Here is a 12,666-nt window from a genome sequence, read left to right as displayed (position 1 = left end):
GTTTAGACCTCTACAAAACAAAAAATATATATATGGTTATCTTGTTGGATATTTGTATTGTTATTGGTGATTATGTACATGGCAGCTTTGAATATTGTTATTGGTGATTATTGAAATATATGGAATGAGAATGCATGGAAGATTTTATGGCTGCACAAATTTATGTACAGGCTCAAATTTATGTATTCATATCATTTTTTAGGTGAAAAAAAACTGATATAGCAAGTTGTATTCCAATTTTCTTTTGTGAAATCGACATACTAAACGATATCAGTTTTAGACTAATAATTGATATTTTATAACGCTTTGATATCAGGTTCTTTCTCAGATCTGATATAAAAACAATATTTAGATATCAGAACCTATTCCATACCTGATATTGATATCAAGATTATATATATCAGATTCTACTATAGACCTGATATTGATACTATAATTTTATATCATATTCTACCTCAAACCTGATATTGATATCGAGTTATATGTCAGTATTAGTATCCAATACGATATCTATTGACCAATTCTGTTGGTACTTGGATTTTATAGATATCAGAAATAATATCAAATTGGATATCCATTTTGTATTTAGGATATCAGGTTGAAAAAGAAAAATGATATAATAAACAATGTTTACATATCAGTTTAAAACTGATATCTAAAATACCATACATTAGATATCACGACGCCCTATATCAGACGGCTACCCAAATAGATATCAGTCCACGACTGATATCTATCGACATTTTTCTTGTAGTGACTTTTTGATTAGGTGAAAAAGTTTTCCTCAAAAAGTTTTTATCATGGAACACCTTCATATGGTCTTTGTAAGTTTTAGCACAATCATATGCATCATTCCTTAGTTCCTCAAGCTCATTTAACTGGAGCTTCCTATGGGTTCCTGCTTTATCTAGAGCAAAATTAAATTGTTTTATTGCCCAAAATGCTCTATATTCCAATTCAACAGGGAGATGACATGCTTTCCCAAAAACTAAGCGATAAGGAGACATTCCAATAGGGGTTTTAAAAGCGGTTCGGTAAGCCCACAACGCATCAATGAGTCGCAAAGACCAATCTTTTCGGGATGGGTTAACTGTTTTCTCCAAGATATGCTTAATCTCCCTATTAGAAATCTCAACTTGACCACTTGTTTGAGGATGGTAAGGGGTGGCAACTCGATGGGTGACGCCATAATTTTTCATTAAATGTTCAAATGGCTTATTATAAAAATGTTTCCCACCAACACTAATGATAGCGCGTGGGGTCTCAAATCGAGTGAAAATGTTTTCTTTCAAGAAACGAAGCTGACAGGACCGCCCCCGGATTCCACCCTGAAACCCGGAGAGGTCTTGCGGGAATCCAAATTCAAGGAAAATCCTACCGAAAATTCGGCAGAACCTCCCCTGAAAATGGACTAACCCAGAAATTTTAAACCTGTTAAAAACACTTCTAAACAGCAACCACCTCTACCACAACCAAATAGGGTCTCAGACCCAACAATTTCACAGAGAATCCAACTTAAAATTTTTAGAGTGGTTATCAGAGCTCCTATCCTATTACAAGGAAATTTTATATAATAAAGTGTCGCCTACAGAGTCCGACTAGGGAGATGGACGCGAATGCCTCGACGTTATTGGCTCGACCTCCACCAAAGCCACTACCTGGGGGGAAAATTTAAGACAAAACAAAACAAACCGTGAGACAGGCTCAGTGAGTGGACACTTAAATGGAAATGAAATCAAGTCTAAATATTTTTAACTCTAAAACCTCACGTCGCTCTTTGAACACCCCCAGTTTTAAAATCATTTTCAGGCTTAAAGAGTATTGTAAAACTAAACCAAAGCACCAACTCTTTATCGAATAAAACTTCAAACATTAAAAGTTCTGAGTAGTTTATAAATTTAAAATAAAATATCGAAATAAAACTGTATAATACATTTGTAATAAAATAATTTAAACTGAAAACTTATTTCTCAAACCACTCTCAACATACAAAAAAATTTATAAAACTGTTCAACTGAAACCGTCATACTTAAAAACCTTTTTTCTGCCATAAACCCATCACTTAAAATACTTAACAGTTGAAAACACACACCAGTCAGTTACCCGGAGAATCTGTCATACATGCGCAGAGCCGAGAATCTGTCATACACATGCAGAGCCTAAAAATCTGTCGTACGTGCACGCAGAGCGGCCCCCAAAGGGCGAAACATCCCGACACACGGCCCAAAGCCTATATGTGCATCGTGATGGGTCCCAAAGACCTATTAAATCTGATAACCTGGAGGGTACTGCAAAGGTGGTTTGAAAACCATTTTTCCATAAACCAAATACATCCTTTTTCCACCAAAAATAAATATCAAGGTACTTCCCCAAAAGAAACTTAAATTCCATAAGCCAACATACGAAATCCGAATTAAATTCAATATACATAAATCAAAATAATACTTTTCGACAAATTTGAAATATTAAATGAACCTTGTATATAAAATGAGAAACTAAATTCTTTTTTCCAAAACCCAACAACTCACTAAAATCAACACGTAAATATATGTTTTAAAAACTTTCTTATAAAGCATTTGAAATCCGAAATCTAACATTTTTATCAAATCCCAAATCAAATTCAATTAACCAAGATAAAAATGCAAATTTCATAAATCATTTTAAGGAAGTAATGTCCACTCACAGTGAGAAAATTCTAACTTCGATCCTCCGCCGGATCGTCACGAACCCCAGTCGTCTCACCTAAAGAATAAACCATAAATTTCAATTAGTCTTGACTCGATAATAATTAAAGTGTGTACAAGAATTATTGAACCTAATTGCCACGCCCATTTATCAATTAACCCGAGGATTTATTTACTTAATGCACAATAACCCCGTAAGCACTACTTCCTTCTTCGAATCTCCTTGGCTCAATCCACCCTCAACCACAACACCAAAACACATCATAAACTAAAGAAAATCAGCGGAAGGTCTTACCTTGATCGGAAAATTCTTCCTAAGATGAATTTTGTATCGGCAAGGTCACAAATTTATGTCCAATACTTCTCGGCTTCTCCAACAACTCCGGACCTAGCCAAAACAACAACCTACTTAGAAATTGCTCTTGGAGCAAATCTAAATTTCACGTTATGACAGCGGTGAGCACGACTACCACTAGTGCCGCCCAAAGTGGCCATTTTCAAGGCTAAAATAACCAAATAAGGATGACTTCAACAAGGCCCAATCAATTTCTCAATCCTAAGCATAAATTGAAATTTCTAGAAATCAAATTGTCCCAAAATAACAACAATATTTCGCTCCCAAATTGAAAATCCAACTTGAAACCCGAAATGGCCCTAAAACCCCAATTTTAATTCTCTACAATTACTCAAAATAAAACATCCAAAAAAACTGGGAGATTGGCAGCCCATACCTTAATGAGAAAACCCCATTTAAATCCTCGAAAATTGGTGGTGAAAACTGGCCGGAAATTGAAGGATGAGGCCGGCGGTTTTGAGGTGGTTCTTGAGTCGTTTCCGACCCGTGGGAGCTGCTCGGTGCAGGAGGAGGGCCAGGCTAAGTTGGTCGGCCAAAGGAAGGGTCGCCGGAGGTCTCAGGTGGTCGGAATGGCCGGCGACGTGAACGGAAATGGTGACTAGGTGCAGAGGTTGAGTGCGCACAGAGGAAAAGGGAGAGAGAGAGAGAGACTAGGCTCGGGGGGCTGGTCGGCACTGGGGGGTGCGATGGGTGGCCGGTGATGGTGGCTGACGGTCGCTGGTGGTGACTGGTGGTGGCTGATGATCGCTGGTGGGGGCTGGTGACGCGCGCAGGGGAGGGTGCGGTGAGGGAAGAAGATGAAGATAGAGGGAGAGAGAGTTCTAGAGAAAGAGAATGAGGAGAGAGAGAGAGATGGCTGATTTTAAATGGTGGTATTTGGGCTTGAAATTACCCAATTGCCCCTTTCTAGAAAATTCTCCACCCTTCTACTAAAATTCTCAAATTGAACACTGTTTTTGTCTACGCGTTTGGAAACTAGAGTTCTAATTCACCGTCTCGAACTTAAAGGCTACAAATTTTGAATTAAAACACCCCTCTAAATGCTAGAATTCCCTTCCAAAAATTTGATAAGGTCCGTCCAAAAGATATATATATATATATATTTTTTTATTAAAGAATTAAGACTTGGGTTCGGGTCGTTACAGAAGCACTACCCTGTGGTCATTGGTTTTACATGCAATTGCCTCTACTCACTTGGACACATAATCCACACCCACAAGTATGTACAAATTTCCAAAAGAATTAGGAAAGGGTCCCATAAAATCAATGCCCCAAACATCAAAGATTTCGACAACAAGGATTGGGTTTAAAGGCATCATGTTTCTCCTAGTGAGACTCCCTAACTTTTGGCATCTCTTACAAGATTGGCAATACACATGGGCATCACGAAAAAGGGAAGGCCAATAGAAACCACATTGAAGGATCTTGGCGGCGGTTTTCTTAGCACTAAAGTGGCCTCCACAAGTATGGTCATGGCAAAAAGAAATGATATTGGATTGCTCACTATTCGGGACACATCTCCTAATGATTTGATCAGGGCAATATTTGTACAAGTAAGGATCATCCCAAAAATAATGCTTGACTCTAGCTAGAAATTTAGATCTATCTTGCTTGGTCCAATGGGAAGGCATCTCGTTAGTGACAAGGAAATTCACAATATCCGCATACCATGGTGTTTGGAAAACAAGCAGAAATTGCTCATCAGGAAATGTCTCATTGATGGGAATGGACTCCTCACATGACTCAACTATCAATCTAGAAAGATGATCGGCAACCGCATTTTCGGACCCCTTTTTGTCACGGATTTCAATGTCAAATTCTTGGAGCAAGAGGATCCAACGGATTAGGCGGGGTTTAGCATCTTTTTTAGATAAAAGGTATTTTAAAGCCGCATGATCAGAATAAACAATAACCTTTGTGCCTAAAAGGTAAAACCTAAACTTGTCTAACGCAAAGACAATCACCAAAAGTTCTTTTTCAGTGGTGGAATAGTTAAGTTGGGCATCAGTGAGGGTCTTGCTTTCATAGCAAATGACATGGGGCAACCTATCAACTCGTTGTCCCAAAACGGCACCTATTGCGTAATCAGATGCATCACACATAATCTCAAAGGGTTCACTCCACACGGGAGGTCTAATGATGGGAGCGGAGGTCAACAAAGACTTAAGTTTATCAAAGGCACGGATACAATCATCATCAAAGACAAAAGAGGAATCCTTGGCAAGTAAATTGCACAAGGGACGTGAAATTTTGCTAAAATCTTTGATGAATCTTCGATAAAAACCGGCGTGTCCTAAGAAAGATCTAATTTCCTTAACAGTACGTGGAGGTGGAAGATTAGAAATTAGATCAACTTTAGCCTTATCAACCTCAATTCCCTTAGAATAAATGATATGTCCCAATACAATACCCTTTTTGACCATGAAGTGACATTTTTCCCAATTTAAAACAAGATTTTTCTCCTTGCAACGAATTAAAACCAATGAAAGATGGTGCAAACATTCATCAAAAGAAGACCCAAAGACGGAAAAATCATCCATAAAAACCTCAAGAAACCGCTCTACCATGTCGGAGAAAATAGAAATCATGCACCTTTGAAAGGTGGCGGGTGCATTACATAACCCAAAGGGCATGCGACGGTAAGCGAAAGTACTAAATGGGCAAGTAAAGGTGGTATTTTCTTGGTCCTCGGGTGCAATGAGGATTTGGTTATACCCATAATAACCATCAAGAAAGCAATAATAGGCATGACCGGCTAACCTCTCAAGCATTTGGTCAATGAAAGGAAGAGGAAAGTGGTCTTTCCTAGTGACGGCATTCAATTTCTTATAATCTATGCACACACGCCAACCGGTTTGCACTCGTGTGGGAATCAATTCATTGTCCTCATTTTTCACAAAGGTGATGCCAGATTTCTTTGGAACAACTTGGACAGGGCTCACCCAATGACTATCGGAAATGGGGTAAATGACACCAACATCTAACAATTTCAAAACCTCACTCCTCACTACTTCCTTCTGGCAGGATTTAAACGTCTTTGGGACTCACGAGAAGTCTTAGTGTTATCCTCTAAGTGGATCCTATGCATGACAATGGATGGAGAAATGCCTTTAATGTCAGCGATGGACCAACCTATGGCTTCCTTATGTTCCCTCAAAATTTCCACAAGCTTGCATTCTTGCTCATCATTTAAATCGGAGGCTATGATCACGGCCGGGCAAGGTATCGGAAGATCCTAAAAACACATACTTGAGGTTATCAGGTAATAGTTTGAGATCTAGCTTAGGTGGCTCAATAGTGGAAGGAAGTGGAGGATTTTTGGAAAGAGGAAGATGTTCTACCCTTGGTTTCCAATTGGTGGTGTTCATGATAGGTGTGGAGTACTCTAAAAGTGCATTGACTTCTTCTATGGCTTCATTAAAATCAAAGTTACAACCAAAGTGGGCTAAGCATGCTTCTAGTGGGTCCTTAACACTATCCATATGGAAAGAGTTTACCACTATTTGTTCAATTAAATTAACCTCACAAATGCTATCCTCACCCTCTTGTGGTTGGTGACTTATGTTAAAAATGTTAAGATCCATAGTTAAGTTCCCAAACGACAAATTCATGACTCCATTCCTACAATTAATTTGGGCATTTGCGGTGGCAAGGGTTGGGTGTCAAGCACAATGAAATCTACGGGAAAATAAAACTCATTCACTTTGACCAAAACATCTTCCACCATTCCCCTAGGAATTTTAACTGACCTATCCGCCAAAGAAAGGGTCACCAAGGTTGGTTTCATCTCTCCTAAGCCAAGTTGCACATAAACGGAGTATGGTAAAAGGTTCACGCTTGCTCCTAAATCTGGCAATTCTCTTCCTATATGATGAGTTCCTATCGTGCAGGCAATGGTAGGACAACCGGGATCCTTGTACTTAACCGGAATTCGATGCTCGATAATTGAACTAATTTGCTCGGTGAGAAAGGCTTGCTTTGGAACGTTGGTTCTCCTTTTTATGGTATAAAGGTCTTTCAAAAATTTAGCATAAGAAGACACTTGTTTGATGGCATCTAAGAAGGGAATATTGATATGGACTTGCTTGAACACTTCTAGGATGTCATTAAATTGTGCATTGTTCTTTGTCTTAGCCAACCTATGAGGAAATGGGGCTTTGGGGACAAAAGTTGGAGAATGATCAAAAATTAAAGGCTCTTTTTCCTTTGACTTGACAATGTGATCAACATTAGGCTCTAGACCACCTAATCCATTTGTTTCTTTTTTTTCTTTTTTTTCATTTTCATTTTCATTCTTTTCATCATTTTCTTTTTCCAAATTGGGCATTTGAACCTTATTATCAATTTGCCTACCCGACCTAAGGGTTGTGATGGACTTGACATGCTCATAAGTATTGGATGAACTAGATGCATCAACATGAAATTGACCTTTTGGATTAGGAATGGGTTGACTTTGAAATTTTCCCTTCTCTCTCTCCCCCACAATGTTAGCTAATTGACCAATTTGATGTTCTAGCTTTGCAATGGCTTGTGTATTTTGGTGGGTGGAAGCTTTAACCTCAACAAAGGCTTGACCAGTCAATTGTATGAACTTTTGGAGTGTGTCATCTAAAGGTGATGATGAATTTTGTTGTGGGGCAACACTTTGAGGAGTGAGATGAGGAACATGGGGAACATGGGAATATGAGGGATTAGGAGGATCGAATGAATTGTTTCACATTGAATTTCCTCCTAAATGTGTTTGGGGTTGGCCTTGTCTCCAAGAAAAATTTGGGTGATTCTTCCAATTGGGGTTGTAGGTCTCGGAAAAGGTACCTTGGTTCACAAACGGCTTCCTAAAATTGTTAAGGACATTCGCATGCTCAACATTACTCTCGGAAAAAGTATACAAGGAAGGACACGCTTGAACATTATGCATCGGGCTAGCACAATGAGAACAAACCTCATTTTGGACATGGTTAACGGCATTCATGGTTTGACTCAAGGCCAAGGCCTCCACCTTTCTCGTTAGGCTCTCAATCTTAGACCCTAAGTCTACATCACCTCTTACTTCATACATCCCCCCACGCTTTGGTTCTTTGGCTTGTCTATAATGTGGGTTGGAAAAATTCCATTGTTGAGAATTTTCGGACAATTTTTCAAAAAAATCATAGGCTTGCTCTTCCCCAAAATTTAAAAATGCACCCCCATTCATGGACTCTACCATATTGCAATTTATTTGAGTTAAACCGTTGTAAAAGTATTGCACCAAACGCCACGTCTCGAAACCATGGTGAGGACATCTCAAAATTAAGTCTTTGAATCGCTCCCAACTCTCATAAAACTGCTCATCGTCTTTTTGTCTAAACTCTGAAATGTCTCTCCTAAGCGCGTTAGTCCTAGACGTACATTGGAAAAAATTTTGACAAAAATTTTTGAACAAGTTGATCCCATGAAGTGATGGAACCGGGGGGCTGGGAGTTCAACCAAGCTTTCGCTTTGTCCTTGACCGAAAATGGGAATAAACAGAGACGCACGGACTCATCGGGAAAATTTTGGTATCTAAAGGTTGAGCAAATTTCAATAAATTCTTTAACATGTGTGTACGGGTCCTCTCGATCCAATCCGGGGTAGGAGGACAACAATTGAATGATGTAGGGTTTAATCTCAAAATGAGTTGCGATAGTGTGGGGCAAGACTATGCAAGAAGGGGTGTCAAGGATGAGGGGAGCAAAATACTCTCTTAACGGACGAATTTCAATATTTTCACCCATTTCAATTATCGGTTCAATTCTTCTCTTTAAATGTCTAAGTGTTCTCTCAAGTTTAAGGTCAAAAGGTGCTAAATCGTGATTCAATGAACGGCGACCAAGCATACACTAGATGGTTTTCAAGAAAAGAATTTCAAAAACTTTTTCAAAAATTTTTTTTTTTAATTTTTTTTTTAAATTTTAAATTAATTAATTAACTACCATTTTTTAGATGAAAATATGAATAAACTAACAAACAAAGCAAACACAACTAAATAAAAAAGTCACAAAACAAGGAGTTAATCCAAACAAGCAATTTAATTATCTTTGATTTAGCCTTGGGAGATGTCTTTTAGACAATCCTAATCTTGATTAAACACTAGACAAGCTCCTCCTCTCTTTCAAAGCAAATTAGTGGCGTACCGATATAAGGTTCTCAAAAATACAACCAGGTCGGTTCCGGACGGAGTGGAGGAGTCACAGACGGTCTCTCTTAAAAACCAGTCCCTTTTAAGCATCAAGATGATTGTAACCTTAAATAACCTTCACTACAAGAAAAATGTCGATAGATATCAGTCGTGGACTGATATCTATTTGGGTAGCCGTCTGATATAGCGCGTCGTGATATCTAATGTATGGTATTTTAGATATCAGTTTTAAACTGATATGTAAACATTGTTTATTATATCATTTTTCTTTTTCAACCTGATATCCTAAATACAAAATGGATATCCAATTTGATATTATTTCTGATATCTATAGAATCCAAGTACCAACAGGATTGGTCAATAGATATCGTATTGGATACTAATACTGACATATAACTCGATATCAATATCAGGTTTGAGGTAGAACATGATATAAAACTATAGTATCAATATCAGGTCTATAGTAGAATCTGATATATATAATCTTGATATCAATATCAGGTATGGAATAGGTTCTGATATCTAAATATTGTTTTTATATCAGATCTGAGAAAGAACCTGATATCAAAGCGTTATAAAATATCAATTATTAGTCTAAAACTGATATCGTTTAGTATGTCGATTTCACAAAAGAAAATTGGAATACAACTTGCTATATCAGTTTTTTTTCACCTAAAAAATGATATGAATACATAAATTTGAGCATGTACATAAATTTGTGCAGCCATAAAATCTTCCATGCATTCTCATTCCATATATTTCAATAATCACCAATAACAATATTCAAAGCTGCCTACATGTACATAATCACCAATAACAATACAAATATCCAACAAGATAACCATATATATATTTTTTGTTTTGTAGAGGTCTAAACATACCATGCCACCAGCCTAATAACTAAGGCAATATTGCCTAAACCCTGCTTGTTAAGACCTTTACAAAACCAAAACAATGTACCAAACGCTGCCCACATGTACAAAATAACATGACAGCACCTAGCCTAATTAATCTGCAAATTAGCACTATGTCTAGCTAGCTAGCTAGTTCTATCTTCAATTCTGCCATCCTTTACAAAATAGTCATGGCAGCATGTATGATCTAATTAAAAGCACCAAATCTTCAATCTTCTTCCATGCTTTACAAAAAATGAGCATGCACGACAGCTTTCTTCTATCCACAAAAAAGGCAAAATGCACACCACCTACCAATTAACTTGTCGGTCTAAAGATAATTGTTCAGAAAATCTCCCCATTTCACACGCAACTCATCTATTTGATCTTGTGTGTATCCGCTTCGCTTGGTCTTCATATTGGACCACTGAAAACATCAAAGGAACATATATTCTTTAATTTAATCACAAATTCATTGATCTCATAAGTTCTATATACTGAATACATGCATGCCTTATTAATCTCAATTTTCAACTAAACATGCATATGCATAAAGAATAAAAGCAAGTCAGAGTAGTTGAATGGACAATAGCAGCACTAAAAAATGAGTTGCTGCCTAACAACCCTCCCATTTCCTTGCTTCATGCATATGTGTGCTTTTAAGAAAATTGCTTATCCTTGAAAAGAGACCACACTATAAGAAAAGCACCAAATATTCCTTCTCCCTGTAGTTGCAACCCTGTTTCAAATTAATAATATATAGTAACAATATGACACAAAGCAGCAGAGGTTCTCAGAGGTTCTCCACTCTAACTTTCACATTAATTTCAAATACCTCTCTCTCAAACATCAAAGATGCAGTTTCTCCAAGTTGAACTTAGTCAAAAATTTGGGTATGCATGCATGCAGTTTCTACATTGTTTATTGAACCACTTAAAGGATAAAAGGCAGATCAGATTATTCAATTGCAGACAACTACATGGAAAATCATGTCATTCAGATAAACAAGTATATTGCCTCTCCCGGATAGCATCCTACCAGGTAGAACAACAAAGTCGTGTACATATGATACTGGATCTTCAAGTAACTGAACAATATCATCAAATGATCAAAACCAAAGTTGTTGAACAAAATTTATGAGGTCAAGGTGAGAGGAAAACTGTGACAAAAAAACTCAATATCAATCTTGCAAACTAAGACTACCAACATCATTACCTTCATCCACATAAACTTTGGCATTGCAATAAAAACAGTCAAGATAGTACATCCAGGGCGGATATACCCTTCCAACTCAACCGGCATACTGGCCAACCACTGGAATATCTGTTAATACATCTACCCACATGTTAATCAATTCCTGATAACATGCCACAAAAATAAATTTTTCTTTGTATATACTAAACTGTAACAACAATCTTTTAATAATACTTAGTGCCGAAGTCTTCTTGGGAATTCAGCTGGATTCCAATCATAGAGCTTGAATGAGATACGACCTGTCGGACACTACAAGGTTGTATCAAATCAGTATATCTCAATAATATCTCCTCATATAAACATCAATGTTATAGTCATGCAGCAAACACAGCATTCAGCAAAGACCCACCATAGATGAGTAGACGCTTTTGTTGTCGCATTGTGGCGGAGAAAGAGAGTTCTTGGAATCATGTTTTCTTCCATCCATTTGCGTTTCACCAGAAGCCAAAAAAGATACAACACCATCACTATGGACATTCTGGGAATCTGGCTCTGAACAGAGGGTAGGAATACGTCCACCTTCAGACTCTGGCAATTCTTCCTTCTCGTTTATCTGACTGCTTAACTGTATATTGTCTGTACGTTAGATATATAAATTAGACTAGTAGACATCTCTTACAGTAAGGAAAAACAACTTTACTGCTCCTTTTACAAGCTGGTTGCATCAAAACAAACACTAAATACCTTCTCCTGCTTCACCATCACAACTGGCATCTTCAGTTTGAATTTCCCTTTGAGATTCCTTTCCACTCAATCCTTTAGAATCAATAGGTTTTCTTCGCCGTCTGTTATTATGACGCTCTAATTTTCTTCGACAGCTCCGCTTACCTTCATCGAAATCTGGTAAGACATGGAACCTGGCAAAGAATAGGCACACAAGAAATGAAATTACAAAAGCAATTAAAAATATATATATTCCCGTACATTTCAACAAGAATAATGCATGCAGTTCCTACAGTATTACAACTCTGATAATAAAATTACTCAAAACATAAATAATTATTGCCAATCTAAACCGCCTCTCGTAAATATTGCTTTTTAAATAAGACATGGAACTGGCCAAAGAATAGGCACACATGAAATGAAATTACAAAAGCAATATAAAAAAAAAAAATATAAAAAAACTATTCCGGTACATTTCAACAAATAATGCAGAAATGTGACAGTATTACAACTCTAAAATATGACTCAAAACATGAATAATTATTGCCAATCTAAATAGCCCCTCGAAAGTATTGCTTTTTAACCTGCCAGTCTTCTGACAAAAACAAGCAGTATGGAATCCAAAATACCTATGGCTTATGAAGAACTTAAAGAAGTGCC

At 37.4% G+C, this 12,666-nt stretch overlaps 1 protein-coding gene, 1 long non-coding RNA gene and 1 other non-coding gene across 3 annotated transcripts; 1 reads left to right on the top strand and 2 right to left on the bottom strand.

Annotated features, from left to right (window-relative positions):
• Positions 1–324: 324 nt before the first annotated feature.
• On the bottom strand, positions 325–8,245 carry LOC147292728 (uncharacterized). Its single transcript, XM_086230907.1, has 8 exons — positions 7,855–8,245; positions 7,373–7,590; positions 6,833–7,243; positions 5,513–5,756; positions 5,063–5,317; positions 4,537–4,678; positions 810–1,146; positions 325–330 (listed from the first exon to the last, which is right to left on the bottom strand). The coding sequence occupies exons 1-8, from the start codon at positions 8,243–8,245 to the stop codon at positions 325–327; spliced, it is 2,004 nt and encodes a 667-aa protein (XP_086087033.1).
• Positions 8,246–8,303: 58 nt separating this feature from the next.
• LOC147292727 (small nucleolar RNA R71) lies at positions 8,304–8,410 on the top strand. The gene has a single exon (XR_015120998.1). It is a non-coding gene; the product is annotated as a small nucleolar RNA R71 (small nucleolar RNA).
• Positions 8,411–11,520: 3,110 nt separating this feature from the next.
• LOC147292726 (uncharacterized) lies at positions 11,521–12,093 on the bottom strand. Its single transcript, XR_015120902.1, has 3 exons — positions 12,028–12,093; positions 11,693–11,919; positions 11,521–11,592 (listed from the first exon to the last, which is right to left on the bottom strand). It is a non-coding gene; the product is annotated as an uncharacterized LOC147292726 (long non-coding RNA).
• Between the last annotated feature and the right edge of the window lie 573 nt (positions 12,094–12,666).

This window comes from Dryas octopetala, chromosome 2, assembly GCF_963921425.1.
Source record: "Dryas octopetala chromosome 2, drDryOcto1.1, whole genome shotgun sequence".
NCBI lineage: Eukaryota > Viridiplantae > Streptophyta > Magnoliopsida > Rosales > Rosaceae > Dryas > Dryas octopetala.
This window is presented reverse-complemented; position numbering and strand designations above follow the sequence as displayed.